General features: G+C 39.3%; 2 protein-coding genes across 3 annotated transcripts in view; one reads left to right on the forward strand and one right to left on the reverse strand.

Annotated features, from left to right (window-relative positions):
- LOC114025751 (endoplasmic reticulum resident protein 44) overlaps window positions 1-15977 on the reverse strand; it is a 119039-nt gene extending 103062 nt beyond the window's left edge. Inside the window, exon 1 of the mRNA XM_027839241.1 lies at window positions 15833-15977. Coding sequence (XP_027695042.1) covers window positions 15833-15889 — 57 coding nt within the window. The 5' untranslated portion in view covers window positions 15890-15977. The remainder of the gene's footprint in view (window positions 1-15832) is intronic.
- A 161-nt stretch (window positions 15978-16138) lies between these two features.
- LOC114025749 (inversin-like) overlaps window positions 16139-21612 on the forward strand; it is a 223771-nt gene continuing 218297 nt past the window's right edge. Inside the window, exon 1 of one of the 2 annotated variants that reach the window (XM_027839236.1) lies at window positions 16139-16506. The gene's annotated coding sequence lies outside the window, so the exon portion shown is untranslated. The remainder of the gene's footprint in view (window positions 16507-21612) is intronic. The other variant, XM_027839238.1, reaches the window with a different exon arrangement.

A 21612-nucleotide genomic window follows, 5' to 3' on the forward strand; every position in this document is an offset into this window, starting at 1 on the left:
AGGAGTTTTGCCCAAAAGAAAGAAGAGATATAGAACAGTTAGGGTGATGGGAGGATCAAGTGAGAATTTTTTTTAAAGCTGAGGGAGACATAGACATGTTTGTAGGCAGGAAGGAAACAGTAAATAAGGAGAGAATGAAGATTCATAAGAGAATAGGGATGATAGGAGTCAATCTAGAGAAGACGGAATGGAATGAAATCAAAGGTCCACATAGAGGCGTTTGCCATGGCAAGGAGACATAGGATGGGAGAAAGCAAGTGAAAATGACCAAAGTTCAGTGTCTTGGAGGAAAACAAGGAAGCCAGTGTTACTGGATCAAAGAGTTTTGGGGGAGTGGGAAGTGGGGAAGGTACACCCTTAATGTGAAAGAAGACTGGAAGGGTGTGGTGAAGAGAGGAAGAAGACTAGGTTATGAAGAGCTATGGGTGCCTATGAGAGGATTTTGTATTTGATAAGAGGTAAAGGAGGAAATGGTGAGGAAAGAGAACTGAATGATGTGAGATGAGGAGACCAGCAAAAGGAACTCTCAGCAAATGGCTCACAGCTTTAGAACCCAGGTCTCCTGACTTCTGGCTCAATGCTCTGTCTACTATCCCAGGCTGGATGAAAAAAGGCAAGCATACATTAAGTTAAAGTACATAAGTTAAAGTATACCATTAGTGGAAATAGACAGAAGTAGTGGATAGAAAATTTGCAGATGTGGATAAGATGAGGAGAAAATTTTACTTGTGTATAATTTCAAGGCTCTTAAAATTAGAAAATTCTCAAAGTCCACATATCTAAATTTTTTTTTTGTTAAATAATAATTACATATGCTCCATAGTGTGGTATAAAGAAGAGTTCAAGTCTTGCTTCTAATACATGCAGGTTGTATAACACTAGACAAATCAATTAACATCTCAGTGCCCCACAAAGCTCTCAAGAATAAATCACAAAGAATATGCATTGTTAAATCAAGTTCCTCACTTAGGGTTCCCTACACCAATGAAATTATGTCTGGTAAAAAAAAATAATAATAATTTTGCAATGTGTTATCCTCATTGTTGCATGGACTGTGGTTTCTAAGCCAGCTTATTTAGCATGAACAAGGAAATTTCTCCAACAGTTAATATCAATTAAGAACAAAATCACAATTTTTAAATCCAACTATACCAAAACATTAATTACTAATGATACATCTTAGTTTCTGTATTTGGAAAAAATACCAACAGCTACAACAAAAAAGACAACAGTAATTATACTAAATAGGACTACTGTGTTGAAATTTCTGAACTCACTGAAAACTCTGGTATATATACTGATATACACCATAAAGATTACATTACTGTTTGGCTGACCACAAGGAAACTCTACTCACAAACAGGCAAAAGTTATTTTTTTATTGATGGCTTTTCCCATTGCTTAAATGAACATCAAGTATAATAAACTTCAACTAGAATAACCTTCAATGTTTGAATCCTATGCATTGTACTTCCTATATTAAAACACATATATATGTGCAATACTACCCTTTCTCAGAATTTTCTATAAATTTCATCAACAAACATTTATTGAACCCCAATGTGAGTGGTATAAAAAATACCCATCAAAGAAATGTATAACCAGAAAAGGAAGTGGGCCAGGTCATGTAATCAGACCATAAAATAACAGATGAACAGGTCGTATGCAGCTCTGGTAGCCAGATAATGTTAAAAGACCTAGAAAACCTTACCAAAATATGTCTCTGGTGGACACAGAATTTACAGCCCTGGGTTAACTTGTTTATTTTAGGAATATTTAAGTTATTCTATCCAACTCAAGCCCTACTTCTAGTTCATCAAGATTCATCAAGACCATTCTAGTAAACTGCAAACTCCCGTACATTCAAGGTACTACCAAGATAGAAAGGTTTAAAGTATGGATTTAGAAAAGGGCAGTGATAGAACATATGTCTCTTGTCCAATGACAAGTTTAACCTGGCTTAAAGAAGTCCACAACCAGAAATCTGTCCGTTGGATAAAGAATATTTTTTTAGCCACAGTAATTCATGAAGATGGCCTACTAAAGTAATGAGGGGCTTTGATTCATTCAAAGGAGCCCCACAATAATGAAATCACAAAATTTTTGAAGAAGCTGAAGCATCTTAAGTCACATCACTATTCAAGACACACATACGAGAACAAGGTATGGCAAGGCATTTTTAAAGATTTACCCTGTCACTAGCTTGGAACAAAATGAGCAACCTACTTTCTAATGCAAAAAAAAAAAAAAAAAAATGGTAGCAATGACAATCATTTGTCTAATTGCTGCCTGAGTTTAAGAGCATTATCTGTGATGAAAAGACCAGTGTTTTAGTTCTGTTTTAAGCTAAATAATTACCCATAAGGAGTATCTAACAAAATGCCAGATATTACTATAATTATTATTATTATTATTTTAAAACATCAACCAACTTCTAAGTATTGAGTATCTATTATGCTTCCAACACTGTTGGTTGTTGTGGAGAAACAGAAAAGTATAGCATGATCCCTATCTTCAAAAAGAAAAGCTTACAATTCAGCTTCAAATCATACATGAAACAAGAACAAGTACAAAGGCCATAAAGTACAGTAAAAGTCCCTTTGCAAATTGGTGCCAACATTATTGGTTCCTCTGCCACATTATCTCCTACTACTAACCTACCTTCCGACAAAATCAACGACTCACTGCCCCTCAAGTGCCCATCCAATGCTTTGCCCCTTTCATACTTTTGCCCTACTACTGCCTACAATTGCCTCTTCCCCTTCTTCCCACTTCACAGCCTTTAAAGTCTAACTTAAATGCAACCTCTTCCAAAACATACTAAGAATATCAGAAGACTGAAAGGTATTTCAAAGATCCTCTTGTCCCCACTATTCCTCATCTGATCTTCATAATCTGTAACGACCTTAACTCCCTCTGGCCTTATCGAGCTTGCTGTCAGCACCTCTCTTGTGATCCAGGATAAGTCAGCATAGATCGTATCCCCCTAATAAGTTCCTATGAGCCTAGGAATTTTGACTTATCTAAAGATGTTATCTATTACGCCAGTATGAAACAGAGAAGGCTCTTAATAAATGTTCAAAGTAACCCAATACAACAATTATATATAAAGAGGATGAGGATAACCTGTCAATAGTATTTGAAAATTAATGAGTAACATGGTTTTCCTTGCCCAAGTAATCTCCAACTACAGTTCTGCTTCAAAGCTTTATCATGACATGGGACCTGACTCTGAGGTTCTCTTTTGAAGGACAGCTACATTAGTAGAGCATGAGCTCTGGCAGGCTGGAAAGGCATTAAGTATGGGCCTGATGATAAACCATGCATCTGGTTCTGTCACCTGATAGGTACGACCAGTCTAGCTTTGCTTGGAGAGATTTATCATAGTCTTAAAGCAATGACTTTTCCTACTGATGCCAAATGCTAAATTGTAGAGGTAATTTCTAGTGGAAGGAAGTACCAATACCTAAAAAATCAGAGATACATGGCATCCTGATATAAGTGATATAACCACAGGTTTAGATAATCCTATCATCAGTTAGCCAATCACTATTTCAGTTTTTCTAGTCCATCTCTAAATATGTAAAATTCATGGTGTAGACCACTATTTTAAGGAAAAATACAGGGAAAACTAATCCTTCTGCATTCTATATATTAAAAAAAAAACTTCTGTAATGTGCAAAACCTAATCTATATGTTCTGTGAAGTATTTACATAAGAGTAGTAAAGTACACCAGCTGCCTCAGGGAGAACACCTTTGTTCCTCCAGTCTGATCCTAAACTGATAAAGTAAATCAATAAATAATGTCTGCTAATTTGAAATTTTTATGGTGGTTACAAAAGACTAATATTTAACAAGCATTAAGTAATATTCTAAGAACATTAATCTAATTCTAAAATATACAGATAATATGAGAAAGTGAAGAGATATGTCATAAACAACTTCAAAGTGTCATAGTTGAAGTTAATTGTTCCCTTTAACTAAAATGCTCAAAATTACTCCTCAGGCAGAGCTGGAGCTATTCTACTGGTGCAATTCTGTGGCACTTGTAGCTCTGCTAAATATGGCATTGAGAAGACTGGTAACTTGCAGTTTAAATACTACTAACATAGCACTAAAATGCATTTTTTTGGTCTGGAAAAGAGTGTTAAGTTACTTGGCCTCTATGGGCCTCAATTTCTTCATTTCTTAAAAAAAAAAAGAGTGTTCTGAGCCAGGGCTGATTCAGAGCAGACAGATGGTTCAGGCTTAGGACTGGAACAAAATGAGGCCCTCACAAGTCATATAACATTTAAAAAAAAAAAAAGGTACTGCTCTATCTCTTTTGGGGGTTTGGGGAACTAGAGGCAGGACCAGATTATGAGTGCAGAACTCCATATATAATATTCAATCTGACTGATGTATTAGTTTGCTTTACTGACCTGTTTTTCCCCTCTTTCTTGTTCTTTGATATAAAGGATGGTTAAGGGAGAGATGTGGGCATTTTTTTTCCTTTTTTTTTTTAAGATTTTTTTTTTCGGTGAGGCAATTGGGGGTAAGTGACTTGACCGGGGTCACACAGCTAGTAAGTGTCAAGTGTCTGAGGCCAGATTTGAACTCAGTTCCTCCTAACTCCAAGGCTGGAGCTCGATCCACTGTGCCACCTAGCTGCCCCTCAATTTTTTTTTTTAAAATGAACTTTTGTTTATGGGAAAAGCTTAGGGTCATTGAGAATAGAGTACTGTTTCCTTAAAGCAATTCAATTCTAAGTCACTGTCCATCTGCAGGGTTTAAGATACACAGAATATTAATGAGCTAATTCAGTGAGCTGTCCATCCAACTGCATTCTTCATCTACTAGAGTATTCCTATGTAATTCTGAAGTAGAATTTTGAGTTGTCAAGCTATTTAGGAGACATTTCAGTATTCTAGAACTTGATCCAACAATCAGCACAATGTCATCCTCAAATGAGAACCAGAGAATGAGAACAACTCTATCTATGGGGAATCCTTTATCCATTTGAACTCTATGCTGTATATTCTCCATGACCTCAGCAAATACTATTGGCAAATCTATGTTTTCATTTTACTTAATGATAAATTGAAGGGCTGAATAAAGATATTACTGTTGATGCAACTATGATGAAATCTTGTGTGATCTCAACACATACACAAGAGCTATTTCACTGACAGTCTTTAAGACTGTATTTTGCTATACCAATACAACCTGACTTCCTATGACACATAATTATGTTTCATTCTTTGAACATATGACAAAAACTGCTGACTCTTATTTGCCTTCCTGCAAGGAGAGCTTATATGCCATTCTTTGCTTATCTACAACTTCCTCATATGTTCTGGTCTTATTTAATAACAAGACTATCAATCCTGATATGGTTCACAGCATGTATGGACAAGGATCTTATGTCAAATGCACCAATCTAATTAAGTAATGTTTTGGATGGGTCTAAAAGCTGTAGTTCCCAGCATCCTCCAACCTCAACACTACAAAAGTAGAAGGAACCAAACAAGACAGAGGGCTAGTTTGTAACTGTCTTTGTTTCAGATTGCCACAGCCAAAATATTAATTATTCAGTGGCTTGACTACTGATGTTGGAAGCCTCTTCATACTTATTTAGTCTGGTCTTCAGAGAACATATATGGCATGTTGCTGAGATGCTACTAGAGGTCTTTCAATCAGCAGAATCTTTCAAACCTTGCATACCACTGGCATAGCCTTTAAAAACCCAGAGTCACCTCCAAGCCATGGAAAAGCATCACAGCAGGACTTTGTGAAGGGCATTTAATTACTGTAGGCATTCTAATACTTTGTATACTCTAAGCATATATACAGAATTTGGATTCTTCTTCCAGCAATTCCAGGTACAAGATTTGTCCACATATCACGTGACTTAAGGGTTACTTACTTCCAAAAATAATGAATTATAGGCTATACAACTAGATATACGTTCTCACTGGTTAGATTTTCCGGCATGACTGCCAATATATATATATATATTTAAAATAATAAACAGAGGAAGAGTAGTGGGCTGTCAGCATCTGACTTTTGCAGTCACCCTTTTGCACCATGGGGTGTGATTTAGAGGTGTATGGCCACTGCACTGACAACCTTTCTGAGTTTTAACATATGGTGCTTATGGGGCTTTTTTGGCCATCTGTAATGTGAATTATAGTAATGTGACTCTTTATTATGTAAGAACTAAATAATTAATGGTTCCTTGAATTACTTATCACATTTTTTCCTATAAGTTGTGACACAGATGTCAAAATAGTGAAGCGCAATTAAGATTGATATAAATAAAAATCATAGTATATATTTTTGCTTTTAATACAAACATTTTAAAATACTAATATAAGTAAAGGGAGTCTTCTTGCTAAGTGGTATAATAAAAATGGAGCAAATACATCTTGTGTTGTGTAGGATGAAAGGTATCATTTCCTTTGCATGGAAAGCCATCACTCTCAATTACCTGAGCACTCAAAATCATTTTTAAAATAAATCTCTGACTTATTATAAATGACTAGCTGCTTGAAAAATGATTATTTTATAGAAATATATAATCTTTCTCCAGAGATGAAAGTGTCATTTAGTAAGAGGAAAAAAAATCACCACATAAGAACAAATCTTTGCCACCAAAAGACTGACATAAAGAGCATGTTTAAGGGTAGACAATTTCAAATAAATGTTTTTATAGTGTCTCAAACACTCATGTAATCCTAACCTTATATAAGTAACCTACTTATCTCTTCTTATATACTGTCACCAGTGAACAGATGGGGCATAAAGATATATTTTTTGCTATTCCAAGTGTAAGATACATACATGTGATATTCACAGAACATGTACATAGTAACCATTCACGTTAAGTTTCAAATTCAACAAACATTAATTTCCTGTGTAGTGAATGAGGCTACATTTTGAGGGAGATATAAAATTTAGATAAGACAGGGCTCCTAATCCTATGGAGCTTATTTATAGTCTAACAGAAGGATAAATATATATATATATATATGCAAATAACTATAATTGAAATAATACAATATCAAGCGCAACAAAGGGATAAATGTGAGGTACAAGGGGGAAAAGATCATAACTGACTAGGTCTAAGGGACCAAGAAAGGCTTCACAAAAGAGGAGGTATTTGAGTTATGCTGGAGTCAAAAAGCATTCCTGGGATAGGAAATAGTATGAAGAAAAGGAAAGAAGAAAGGAAACTAGATGGCAAAGTGTATAGTGTGCCAGGACATTTACTAGCTGTTTGACCTGGGGCAAGTCACTTAACCCTATCTGCCTCAGATTCCTCATCTGTAAAATGAGTTGGGGAAAGAAATGGCAAACCACTTCAGTATTTCTGCAAGAAAACCCCAAAGAGAGTCACGAAGAGTCAGACATAACTAACTGACAAACAACAAATAGAGAAAGACAAAGGAAAGGAAAAACTCAAGGTGTGTTATGTAACAGAAGTTCCTAATTTCTATGCAGACATCTCTTTTTTTCTTTGTATACTGAAATGTTTGCTTGTTGATGATCGTCAAGTTCATAATAAAAAAAAGACAATTATAGGAGGGGAAAAGTTAATATAACAACAGTTTGTAGAAAACTTTGAATGCTAAGCTAAAAAGCTGAACTTTAATAGGCAACAGAGAACCACTGGAGGACCCTGTGCAGACTGATGATCAGATATCAGTCTGGCAACAACAGGCAGAACAACTGAAGGGAGAACAAAGCTGACAAAGACCTACTGAGGCAGCTAAGCAGATAGAGTGGTGGGTATGGAATCAGAAAGGACAGAGTTCAAATATGACCTCAGATTTTTAGTTGTGTGACCCTAAACAAGTCACTTAACCTCTGTCTGCCTCAGTTTCTTCAACTGTCAAATGGGTGCAATAATAACACTTACCTCCCAGGGTTGCTGTGAGGATTAAATGAAATAATTTGTAAAGTGCTTATTAAGAGTCCCTGGCACATAGTAGTTGCTTAATAAATATTTGTTTCCCTCTCTTGTTCCCCTATTACCAAACCATTGCAATTCTCCAGGTGAGTACTAATTAATAAGGGCCTGTATTCAGGGGTTAGAACTTGGAATACAGAAAAGTAAGCAGAGGTAAGGCTGAGATAGAATCAACAAAATTTGGTAGCTAACTAGATATGAAAGGAGAGGGAGAAGAAAGACTCAAACACAATACCAAAGTTCCAATTATGTGAGTAGGTGAATGGTGGTACCACCAACAAAAATAGTAAACTTTGAAGGAAAAACATATTCTGAGTGAATGACAAACTGTTTTACATACATTAAGTTTGAGCTATCAATGGGATATCCATGTCTTGTACAAAGTTAGAGATACAAGGCTGGTGATGAGAAGAATCAAGTTTGGAGGTAGAAATCTGGGGGAACTGAAACTATGGGAATAAATGATATGAGCAAGGAAAAGAATTTAAAGAAACAAAAGACGACTAAGGACAAAACCTTGAGAAACCTTGGAAAAGGGAAGAGTCAGGAAGATGAAAGAGTGAAGGAGATTGAGAAGGAAAAATAAGGGAGGAAGAGAAAACTAAGGTGTCAAATTGCAAAGGGTTGTAGAGAGAGTGGGTGAGGAGGAAGTGGAACCAATGAGCTAGGTGGATTTTTTCTTTCCCCAAGAAGTTTAGCTATGAATAAATTGAGAAATGGACTACCATCACAGAGTCACAGAAATGGAAGATGCCTAATGCTCTTAAAAGTCTAACTCTCTCATTTACAGATGAGGAAACTATGGCCCAGAAAGGTAAAGATATTTGTCCAACATAATGTCAGCTCATCACAAGAGAAAACATAAGACCTTGTTGTCCTTAAAGTGTGCCAAGAAGACATTTTTAATCCTATTCTGTACTTCCACGGGATGACAGATAACGCCTCATTAATTTCTACAACAGTATTTGCTGAGAACATAAAGTACTTTTATGGAAAATTGTAATTGTTCATTGTAATTATTTTGAAATCTTGTTTTCACAGACTCTGTGAGATAAAGCCATCATTTTTTATACTTAAATTTTGTTTTAACAAGGCAAATAAACACAAACTTAAAATGACATAATCTTGGGAAAGAATTACGCAAAAGACCACAAAATGTGATTTAGATCTACTCTGTTTCCTAATCTATAAAATGAGAAGGTTGAACTAGAGGACATGTAAAGTCCTTCTGGCTTTAAACTTCTGATCCTATGTTAATACGTAACCACAGCAAGGACTACACAACCCATGGAGAATAGGCAAGGAAAGGTGTTTTCTAAACAAAAGACACCTAAGCATGTTCGCATAGAAATGAGAAGGAACCAACAAAGGGGAGACTGGAGATGCATAAGGGAGAAGAGATGACTGATGGAGCAAAGTCCTAAAGGAGAATAGATGGGATGTAAACCAATGACCTCAAAAATCTGTTGTTAGTCTGCCCTGAATCTTAGTGATAACACATATAGTAAAACATTCTGTACTCTAAGAGGATTAAAATAATTTACTAGTCACAATGAGATAAACGATCTACCCCCTCTTCAACATAAAATGAACTTAAAAGTCATTTTTCACATTAGTCTTCTCTTATCCCCTGCTCATTCATCCTTTAGGCCCCAATATTCCAGTTGATTGATACTCCTCTCTACTTTCTCTTGCAACAATCACTTTCTTTCCATTCACTTTGCCATCCTCATATCTGGCCTATTAAAATAAAGTCCTATCTTCAGAATCTCTTTGCTCCAAAGCTTGTTGCACACATCTACCACGATAATTTTCTAAGCTTTTATCCGATCACTTTTATCCCACCAGTATCCTGCTGATGAGCTTTCAGTGGATTACTAAAGCCTACTGAATCAAGACCAAACTGTTAAGCTTAGGATTCAAGAGACTTACACAGTATGACTCTAACCTACCTACTTCTTACTTCCTACAACACAAATGTTCAGTTTTAAGTTAACCTGCTCACTGTCCCCAACATAACATGCACATTCCCTTCCCTTTGTTCCTTTAACTCCTCTTTTTTAAAATCTTTCCAAGCTCCTTATCTTTGCCCATTCAACTCTTAGTCATCTTTCTAATTTCAGTGCAACTTTCACCTTACTCCTAGAAGCTTTAACTGACTATGTTAACTTATAGTGACCTCTCAGAATCCAAGAATGTCAGAGCTTAATGTCATCCTGGATGCCTCTTTGGCATCTTAAACTTAACACATCCATAATGAAACTCATCCTTCCCACTAAACCTGCTTCCCCCCTCCCCTGCACCCCCCCCCCCCCCCCAAAAAAATTCCACAACAATGAACTAGAGATCATCTGGTTAAATGTCCTCATTATGCAGATGAAGAAACTCTGGCCAAGAAAAGTGAAGTGACTTGACTAGAAGTCACACTGCTAGTAAATAGCAAAACAGAAACAAGAAAGATGGTTTTTTAGTTTTAGGTCCAGGGATCTACTAGCCTGCACTGTCTCTCCTATCACTGTCCTCCAATGGCATTTATTGTCTGTACCTCTCACCTGAAGAGTCACGTTTCTCATATTTTCATATGTCTATGCCTCGTCTTCGAAATGAGATTCTAAGCTCCCTGAGTGCAGAAACCAGAGACTTATACCTTATATGATGCTTACCACAATGCTTTGCTCAGAGAAAGCATTTAACTACCTGCTGACTGAACAGACAACCTTATTATTAAAAAGTTCAATTTCCTTAGTGAATATTTAGTTAAAAACCCAGGCTGACTTGTACTCGCATTAACTTTCCTATAGGCTTAATTTTTTAATTTACTGACAAAGTCTCCCATGATATTATTGTAGATAAGATTAAATGATATGTACTAGACAGTGTAGTTAGGTAAATAAGAGAACTGATTAAATAAACAAGCACACCAACAGAGTAGTGACTGATTAATGGGTAGATGTCAACCTGAAGGGAGGTCTCTAGAGGAATGCCACAAGATTCTGCCTTTGGCCCTATTCTAGTCAACATTTCTATGAATGACTTAGGTAGAGTTATAGATAGCATCTTTTTCAAGCTTTTGGTTGACATAAAAAATTGGGAGAGGTTTTAACATTGGCTAATCAAAAAACTTCAATAGTCAGGATCAAAAAACCTCAATTGCCTACAATCTAGAATAAACCAAATCTAAAAAGGTAAAATTTTATAAGTATAAATATAAAACCTTACTCTTAGATTTGGAAATTCAACTACAGAAATATAAGATGGAGAAATATGGCTAGACAACAATTCAGGTGAAAAATATTGGCACATTATAATGGACTGCAAGCTCATGAGTGAAGAGTAGGACGTGTCAGGTGAAAAAAAGTTAATATAGAGTATTCCAAACTTCTTTACTCCATTCCCTAAAACTACTCCTCTTTCTCTTTCTGGGGGGAAAAAAAACACATCGTGCCTTCTTACTTTACATAGAGAAAATAAAGGCCCAATTTGAACTCTCTCAACACTTTCATATACATTTTCACAGTCCTTTGCTCCAAACTCAGAGAAAAAGGAGGTCCTTTTTTGTGAAGGTCAACAATTTCACTTGTGCCCTAGGCCCCATTCCCTTCCATCCTTCTCTAGTAACTTGCTCTATCACTTCCTTTCTCTGGCAAAAGACAGTTCCTGGACTCAAGGAGCTTACAATCTAACGAGGGAAGATACATGCAAACAAATACGTATAAAGCAAGCTATACACAGGATAAATAGGAACTAATTAACAGAGGAAAATCACTGAAATTAAGAGGGGTTGGGGAAGGCTTCCTGTAAAACATGGGATTTTACTTGGGAATTAAAGAAAGCCAGGGAGGTCAGTAATGAAAATGGAGGAGGGAGAGCATTCCAGGCATGGAGGAAAGCCACAAAAATGACCAGAGCTAAGAGATGGTATGTCTTGTTCATGAGACAGTCAGTGTTACCTAACTGAAGAGTATGTGGTGGGGAGTAAGGCGTAAGAAGACTTGAAAGGTAGGAGGAGGCTAGGTTATGAAGGGCTTTGAATGACAGAGCATTTTGTATTTAATTCTGAAAGTGATAGGGAGTCACTGGAGTTTACTGAGTAGGGGGGTGTGTGTCTATGTGTGACATGACTGGACCTCCACTTTAGAAAAACCACTTTAGTGACTGAATAGAGGAGATAGATTGGAGTGAGAAGAGACTTGAAGCAGACATACCTACCAGCAGGCTCTTGCAATAATGAGGTAGCCTGCACTAGAGTGGCAGCTGTGTCAGAGGAGAGCAGGGGGAGTATTGGAGAGATGTTGCTGAGGTTAAATTGACAGGCTCTGGCAACAGCTTGATATGTGGGGTGAGAGATAGTAAGAAATCCAGGATGACTCCCACATCTCAAGCCTGAGGGACTGTGAGGATGTGTTGTCCTCTACAGTAACAGGTATGGTGGGAGGTGGAGGACAGGGTTTAGGGGAAAAAATAATGAATTCTATCTTGGCATAACAATATGTCTGCTGGACATTCAATTCAAGATGCCTGAAAGGCAGATGGAAATGTAAGAGCGGAAGTCAACAGAGAATTTAGGGTAGGATAGTTAGAAGTTCCTAGAAAGGATGGTCTATTCCCACTATCTCCATTTAGCTTTTGACAGTGATAACCACTACTCTTCCTGTTTCTCCAAGCCTTCCTTGAGTTTCTCCTACTTTTATCATTCATTTCTACTTCCTTCTTCTCCCCCCCAACCCCACACAAAGCAATACTGGAGTATTAACTCTTCCCTGACAGCAATATATTTTTTCCTACCTTCATGCATTTGTGTTTTTCAGGGTTTCCCTCTCCTCCATGCATTTTGCATTTCCACAAGCAGTCCTCGATGCCTGAAATGCTCCCTTTTTCAGAATCCTTAGCTTCCTTCAAGGTTCAGCTCAGATTTCACCTTCTCTGAAATCAGGGGTTCTTAACCTGGGCTCTATGAATTTTTTTTTTTATATCTGGAAAACTGTACTTTGACATAATTGGCATCCTTTGTAATCCTGAATATTTTATTTTATTCATTTAAAAATATTGTTCTGAGAAGGGGCGGGTCAATGGACTTCACTAAACTGTCAACAGCGACCAAGACACAAAAAAAGATTAAGAACCTATGTCCTAAACCCTTTGTTGATGTACCCAATTATTAATGATCTCTCCCTTCTGCAATTCTCTTGTATTTGCTTATCGGTGTATATGTTGTATTCCTGCCTCCAAGGGCATTTTTGTCCTTGTGTCCCTAGCATGAAGCCCAGTAACCTGCACAAAACAGAAATCCAAGAAATGTTTGTTGAACTGAATTGAACAATGTTCAGAAAAATGCAGGTAACAGTCCCAGGTTCTCTACTCTGGTCAGACCACAATGGAAGAAAGTACTAAGCTCAGTTCTTAGGAATACATTTTAAGAAGAATCTTGACGAGGTAGAACATATTCAGAAAAGAATGAACAGGACAGTAAAAAGACCTGAAACCATATCAAATGAACTGAAGATATTTTTCCTGGATGAGAAAAATACTTGGAAGATGAGAAGAGGGGAAAAGAAAGGGACATACTATAGTTTTTAATTAAGTACTTAAAGGGCTGAGAAGGCATTAGATTCTTTTACTTGGTCTAAGACCCCAGAAACAGAAGCAATGTACAGTTGCAAAGAAACAAATTTCCATTTGCCTTCAACTTCCCAAAACTTAACAAATAAAGGGAAAACTGCATAATAAGTAGAGTTCTCAAAAGTGAAAAGTGATCTAGGAAACAGTGAATTCTCCTTTTCAGAGGTCCTCCAGCAGAGGCTGCATAAAGCATTTTTAAGGAATGTTGTTTCAGAGGGCATTTCTGCTCATTTATGATTTGAAGTAGGGTATCCAAGGTTCGTTTTCTGAAATTGTGTGACTTATTAATCTTTTCTCAATCTTCTTCAAGAAGTCTGTCAAGTTGCCATGATCTGAACCAGACAAAACCTTCTAAGAAACTCTTATCTGTTGTACAGTAGTTTTCCTGTTCAGTATTTTTCATATTTTCTAATTTTTTTTATGTTTTCTCCTTCATACTTTTTATATACAAAGCCACAAACAGATGAGTTGTGATCTGTGCCAGTGGAAAGAATACTTGTAAAGACAGGACCACAGGTCCTGTAAAAGGACACAGAAGTATCTTTTTTACATAAAAGGGGTTGTTGTCACATCACCTCTAGACCAGAATACCTTGGAAAGAAGCAGCCTCTCAACCACAGCCTTTGTAAAGTTAAAGAACATATCTTCTACTTGTCACGTATCACATCTCATTATGGATCTATTGTGGCTTCTCAAAAATAAATTTAGAATAAACAGTGGCTAAAATTAGCATGTCACCAAGTAATAATATCAATTTAGAATGAGAGTCTATCTATGCAAACTACATTTCAGTTTATATCAAGTAGCCTGATACAGTGAAAAAAAGCACTGGTTTTGGAGTCAGGAGACCTGGGTTCAAATTCTGCCTCAGACCTTTAATATCTGTGACCTTGAGCAAGTAACTCAACCTCCTGAGGCATCTGTTTCCTAATCTGTAAAATGAGGGGACTGGCCTCTCATGTCTCAGATAGGAAACTTGTAATTTCACTGTTGTTGGGAACTCCAGATAGGGAAACTTTCTCTTCCAAAATTATCACTGAAATGGTATTCTAGTCTTAGCAGTGACACTCACTGTAAGCCTGGGTAAATTCTTTAACCGCAGCCTCATTTGCTCATCTGCAAAAATGAGAAAGATGGGCAAATGTTCTCTAGGGTCCCTTCCAGCTCTAACATTCTACAATTCCACTGAGGTTGGAATACTTTCTAACCCAGTATTCTGGTAAATATTCAAAGTGTACCTGTCCAGTGTCACAAAAGGCCAAGCAAGCCTTGGTGCTTTTCCAAAGTTTAACCTGTCTAGGAGGGGGTCATCTAGGGTGTCACTATACTCAAGGTGTGTTTGGAGGACATGGATTAATGGGGGAAGGTCCTCAATACAATGAGATGAGAAAAGTTAAAAACTCTGGGTGTCCCAGCAGATCTAAAGGCAGTGTGGGTGGGTACATGAAGAAGACCTGGTACATTCTCCCGACCCCGAACAGTGCACAGCGAAGAAAGAAAAGGTTCAGGTGGGTTTGGAGGTTCAAGCTGTCTAGGAATAGCACCGCCACCGCGTCCCCCCACCCCCTGGGCAGAGTGTCAGCCAGACAAGTTCCGTGTTTCCAACCAATCACATGTAGCCACAACAGAGGGATCCACCAAAGGGGCATGGTTTCAGGGGTAGAGAGGGAGAGGAACCAGCCGCCGCACCTGTCAGCTTCACCCCCGACCACGGCCTTTCCGGACAGACCTTCCCCAAGCACCCCCACCCCCACCCCGCAGGGAGCAAGGCCACGCCCCCGAGCCCGGCTCCCCCGCCTCCACGGCCGCGCCGAGGGGGCCTCCGTCTCTGCCCACCCCACCCCCCGGTGCTGATGAGGGGAAGGGGCGGCTTGCAGCGTTTCACTCAAGCTCTAGACCCTCAGCCTTCCCTTCTCCGCAAATGTCTCAAGCCCACCGCCCTGAGCCACCGGCGCCGGGGCCGCCTGGGGATTTCCTCCCATCCCAGGGTCCAGTGGTCAGGCCTCCCCCCACCACCACGCCACAGAGGGCTCAGCCCCTGCCCCCCCGCCGGCCCCCGGCCCCGGCCCACCCCACCCTTCCCGGCCCGGCCGGCGGGAGCAGGCCGCGGGGGGGAGCGAGACCCTGGCCGGGGGGGGGGGCGGCGCGGAGCGCCGGCGGGGGTGGGTCCAGGCCAGCTCCTCTCTGGAGGCTCGGGCAGCTGCGCCTCCGGCGGAGTCGCGGCTCCTCGCAGCCGGAGGAGTGAGGTGTCAGCCACTCACCAAAAGCAGCAGAGAGCATCGGAGGTCGGGGGAGGGCAAGAAGATGGCAGCTTTCATTGTAGCGAAGGGGTCTCGGGCAGGGAGAGGCGGAGGCGGCGGCCAAGCTCCGGGGGGAGGAAGAGGAGAAGGAGGAGGTGGCGGGGCGGCGGCGGCTGCTCCTCAGGCGACTGCAGCGCCTCGTCCTCTCGACCCGGGGCTCCAGCAACTAACACCCGGGACAACTTCCAAAGAGGGCCCGCACGCCCTCACTTCCAGGTCCTGACCACGCCGGAGCACGCCGGGAACTGTAGTCCCGAAGCCCTTACGGGTCGGTAAGGAAGCCGAGAACTCGCTTTCCCGATAGGCACCGCGGCACTTGAAGGCGCCAGCCTAATTTCACTCCCTGCGGGCCCTCCCCCGTCCCTACTCCCTACCTCCACTTTCCGGCGTAGCAGTTTGGAATAGGAAAGGAGACCCTTATAAGAGAGCGCCTGTCCGCCTGAGCCACAACTACAGTTCCCAGAATGCACCGGAAAAGCACTTGGGTGTCCCGTTAACGCCCCTCTTTCCCAAACTCGGCGGAGACCGGCAGCGGCTTCGAGGCGGAAGTATTCCTCGGGGGCCTGGAGGGTTGGGGGACTTTTACCTACTTCGGTGGAACTGCCTGTGGGATGTCGGTGCTGGAGGAGGTGAGGGTGAGTCGGGGGTCGCGGGAGACGGGGAATCACCTTGAGGGGGACTTGGGGCTATCCCTTTATCACCGACTGTCGAGGGAACCCCATTCCTTAGGGGTCTCACGGTGACAAATTAAGAAAAACACTCCCCTCCCCAACAAGGGGCTGTCAGCACAGATCCATTCCTCTCTTGCCTGGAGAGGTGGGGAAGGTGCCTAGACTTCCATATTCCTGTAGGAATTGCAAGCTCCTTGAGGGCAGGAACTGTCTTTTGCCTCTTTTTGTATCCCTAGCACTTAGCCCGGTATCTAGTAGGTGCCTCATAAATATTGATTGTTTGGAGGGCACATCCGTCAGTATGGTTAAACCTGGATGTAGAAAGCAGGAGGGAGGAACTGGAAGAAAACATTGTGACATCTTGCGGTAGTCTACTTGTTAGTGTTTTATTTACAATGTTTCCAATAATATTCATTAGGGAAATTGATCTATAATTTTTTTTCTCTGTGTTTGCTTTCGCTGGTTAAAGTCTCAAAACTATATTTGTGTTATAAAAGGACTTTGGTAGGACTCCATCCATCTGCTCGTTGGGAACAGTACCCAGACATGGTCAAACCTGTATGTGGGAAGGAGAAGGGAAGAACTGGAAACTAACATCAATCCCAGCTAGCCCAGGCAGGGAATCTGAATCTGGCTCCCCCGAACCCCCTCCCCCCACCAAAAAAGTAGCACTACCCTAGCCTAAGGTAGCTAGGTCATTCTTACTAGCACATAAGAACACGTGCTTTTTAGTATCTGACTCGCGTTTATCTCAGTAGTCATCTTTAGTGACACAGGTCTTTCCAGTATGGGTACAACTGATGTGCTTGAAGCCTAAAGAAAGTTTTCAGGTTCTGTAAAAATGCTTTCAGAAACATAACCCTCCGGGATCTTTCCTGCCAGAATGTCAGCCCTAGCTTTCAGGGTCAATACAATGTGAGCGTGAATGCCTTTACCATCATTAGGAAGCTATCCTCTAGAGACTGATCCAGTAATCCTTGTCATTGACAAGGAGTAACATGATCTAGGTTGAAGAGATTTGTCTTGCAACTCTGCCAGATCTTGAGAGTCTCTGAGGTTGTATTGGCATGCTTTCAGTGGAAACTGCAGTTTTTGACTTTTGGTGCTGGACACTTATTTGGAACCAGTCAATCTGACCTAAGTCAGGCTAATAAATTTTTTTTGTATCTGAAGAATAATATCTTTCCAAACAGTAGCCCAAGGGTATTAGCTACTCCTTGAAAATTGGTCCACCAGTTTGGATTTTCTAGCTCCAAATACTGATGTTATAGCAACAGAAAGAAAATTCAGTTCCCAACAAAGCTATGACTAGTACCTACTATGTGCAAAGCACCTTGCTTAGTGCTAGGAATACAAAGACAGATATGACATGTACTTTGTTCTTAAGGAGTTTACAATCAAATGGGAGTGAGGATTTGGGAAACAGAACACAAATAACTGCTAAAAGAGATTGTGATAAGGGCAAAAGGGCCTATCCAAGCAAAGTATGATAAGAAAACACTTTATGTTGAGAGATATCAGGTAAGATTTTGTGAAGAAAGCAGTACCTTAATTCGGCCTTAAAGAAAAGTACTTCAGCAGAAATTGGCTAGCCTGGGAGAGTAGTAGAAGGAAATCCATTCTAGGCATACAGATAGGAGAAGAATGGACAGTAGTCTAGTAAGGCTAGAATATAGAGAATTAAAAGGGGAGTATTTGAAGTAAGACATAATTGGATCCAGATTGTGAAGGACCTTGAATGTCAGGAACAGAAATTTATGCTGTAATTCGTCGGCCAAGGATAGATTGGACACTAAATTGGAATTCTCTGATTTGCCCTCTCTCTGGAGGCTTTTACTGTAAGCCAGTTGAGAAACATTTAAGTGTTAAGTGGTGGGGATGCAAAGACAGAAGTGAAAGTCTCTTAGGAACCTTACAGTTTAGCCTAGGGAGCCCAATTGTATCCAAAGCCTTTCAACTATTTGAATAGCTGAATATGAATAACATTGCATTGTGTTTAACTACTTGCATTCACTAAATTAGCAACTACTGATGCTTCCAACTCTCCTCCCGTGTTTCAAATATGAAGGATTCTTTCCAAGTATACCTAGTCTGTCTGGGCTGGCCATATGAAAGCATAGGACAGGGATTTAATTTCCAGTTATTTTGTCCAGGGCTTAATCCTAATTTATTTCAGATAGAAATGCATTTGGGACAAAGCACACTCATCAGATTAAGTCTAAGATTTCATTTCAGAGAAAATCCACTTGTGAATTTACATAGGCAGTCATAAAATTGGTCATAGGATAATAAAAGGGTTGGAGCTGAAGGGATCTTAGAGATTATCTACTCTGTCCTCTAATTTACAGATGTGGAAACTGAGACCCAAAGGGATTGAAAATTGGGAAAGAGGGGCATTAATGGGACACCCCAAGTGCTTTTCTGGTACATTCTGGGAATTGTATAAAGTCACATAACTGTTTAGGGGTCATATTTTTTCTATCCTCTTACTTCCATGGTGTACCTCTACAATATCCCTATTAGGAGACCAACCAGTCCCAGGCCAGTGATTTTTCCTACACCATGCTGTTTTTAACCTTTCCGGAAAGATTTGGGGATGGGCAGGGAAGGTGAGCAACAACTTTGCCTTGGGCCCTCTGTTGGCAGCATTGTACTAGGCTATGTGAAACATGGAACATGCTGAATGTATCAGTCTGCATTTTCCTATGTAGTGTCAGGAGATGAGAGGAAAAAAAGTTTTACTAAATGAATCTGTGATTTCATTGATAGGAGCATTCTGTGCAGTGGAGCAGTTTGCAAACCATTCATGCTTTTTAAACCTGTAAAAGTCTAGTCTGTTTTCTTCCATGGGCTCTCCAAAGACTGTTTCTAACACATTAGAAATATGTTGGGAATCTTATATTTCATGGGTACCAGTGGAGTACTTGAGCTGTTACACTAAGTGACCAGTCTCATAATAACAAACAATTAAACAGTGCTCTAAGATTTGCAAAATACTGTACATTTGTTATCTCATTTGTTTTTTTTCCACAATAACTCTGGGAGGTAGGTGCTATTTTTAACAGGCTAAGAGAGGTTTAGTGACTTGCCTGGGTTCACAGAGTGACTGAATGTCAGAGACTAGATTTAAACTCAGATATTCCTGACTCTCAAGTCCAACACTCTATCCAGTGTGCCACCTAGACACCTAAAGCAGTCTACCTTTTCTTCTAATCATGCTAATCAGCTTTACTGCATCTTGCCTATAAGTCTTCCTTGGAAATATGCTGCAGCCTCCTTGGGTTACTGTGTCTCTCCATTGTCTTTTGAGTCACCTGCAGTTTAAATTCTTTATAGAATCTAACATTTGCAACAATATAGTATTGTTGGGGAAACATTTGTGTTAAAAAAAAGATGGCCCTTGTAATATGGAAATATGTTTTACTTCGTGTCACATGTATAATCAAAATCAAATTCCTTGCCTTTTCAAGGAGAAGGGAAGAGCAGAAGGAAGGGAAAGAATTTGGAACACAAAATTTTAAAAAATAATTGTTAAAAAAATTTTACAGGTAATTGGAAAATAGCTAATGGAATAAAAATAGTTGTTTCTTTTTTTTTTAAAGGTAGATCTTGGTGCTGAAGATCAACTTGGGATAATTAAAAATCGCTGCTTAATTTCTCAATTTCAATCTACCTCTCTCTTCTCCTTTCAATTCTGGGCCTTATTCATTGTCCATCTACAGTGCCTTACCCAAAATTCATGTACCTAGGTAACATTCAGCTGCCTGTTGTTTTCTGAATATTAAATAATTTTCATCCTGTTCATTAAGTAATTTTCATCATATTTATTCCTGTATAAGTTGTTATGCCAATTTCTTTTGAATATTTTTAGGATTTAGAGCTGGAAGGGATCCAATCCAGTCCTATTATTTTTACCAATGAGAGAACTGAGGTCTGAGAAGTCACTTACCCAAAGTTACACAGGGAGTAAATACCAGAAGAAGGATTCAAATGTAGGTCCCCTTTCTCCAAATCCATAGCTTTGTACTTTACAGCAGCTGCTACTGCTTCATAGATTTCATTGAGGAGCCCTGATAATGTTCTGGGGTTTGAAATCAGGACAATGTTCCCAAAGGGGGACATCTTGAGGGTCTAACTATAGGAGATTCCTCTTCCAGCTGGACCACCATGACACCTTTGAAATTGATAATCAGAGGATCCTGGAGTAAGATTATATACGTGATTGCATTTATGAAGGAATCCTGTATGATCTTAAGGCATAGATGAAAAACTCTTTATTGTAAGAGCCATTAAGGTTGTGTTTTGCTCTATTGAGTCAAATACTTTTTTTTCTAATCAGCAAACAATTATAAGGAGATCTTGCATTCTTTGTGCCTTTCAGTTAATTATGACTATAAAACTGTAGTCTGCTATAGAGAATCATTTGTGAAAGCCTGTTTATTCTCTTATTATTTTCAAAAAACTTGCTCCATATATGGGTATTGATCATTCTCACAAAGATTTGTAAAGGTGATATAAGTCAGTAATTATTGATGATCTCTCAATCACCTTTTTTAAGTTAATAGTATTATTTGTGATTTTCCTTTCCTTCCCAGGGGAGGAACAGTATTTACTTCCAGAGATATTTTGTAAAAATAAATATATAATCTATATTATATATCATAATATATAAATATGCATAATAATAGTAACACAAGGCTTTCAAAACAGTGTTACCTCCAGCAGGAATTTTTTTGGTGCAAACCTTCTCTGGTCAAGCGTGCTTTTCCTAAATTCATCTACTTAAGATTAACAGAAGAGGAAGTAAAATACTTAAATAACCCCATTTTAGACAAAGAAATTGAACAAGCCATTGATGAACTCCCTAGGAAAAAATCTTCAGGGCCAGATAGATTTACATGTGAATTCTATCAAACATTTAAAGAACAATTAATTCCAATACTATATAGACTATTTGGGAAAATAGGTGAAGAGACTTACCAACTTCTTTTTATGATACAAATATGCTGCTGATACCTAAACCAGGAAGAGTCAAAACAGAGAAAGAAAATTATAGACCAATTTCCCTAA

The sequence above is a fragment of the Vombatus ursinus genome, unplaced genomic scaffold, assembly GCF_900497805.2.
Source record: "Vombatus ursinus unplaced genomic scaffold, bare-nosed wombat genome assembly UNPS02014832.1, whole genome shotgun sequence".
Lineage (NCBI taxonomy): Eukaryota > Metazoa > Chordata > Mammalia > Diprotodontia > Vombatidae > Vombatus > Vombatus ursinus.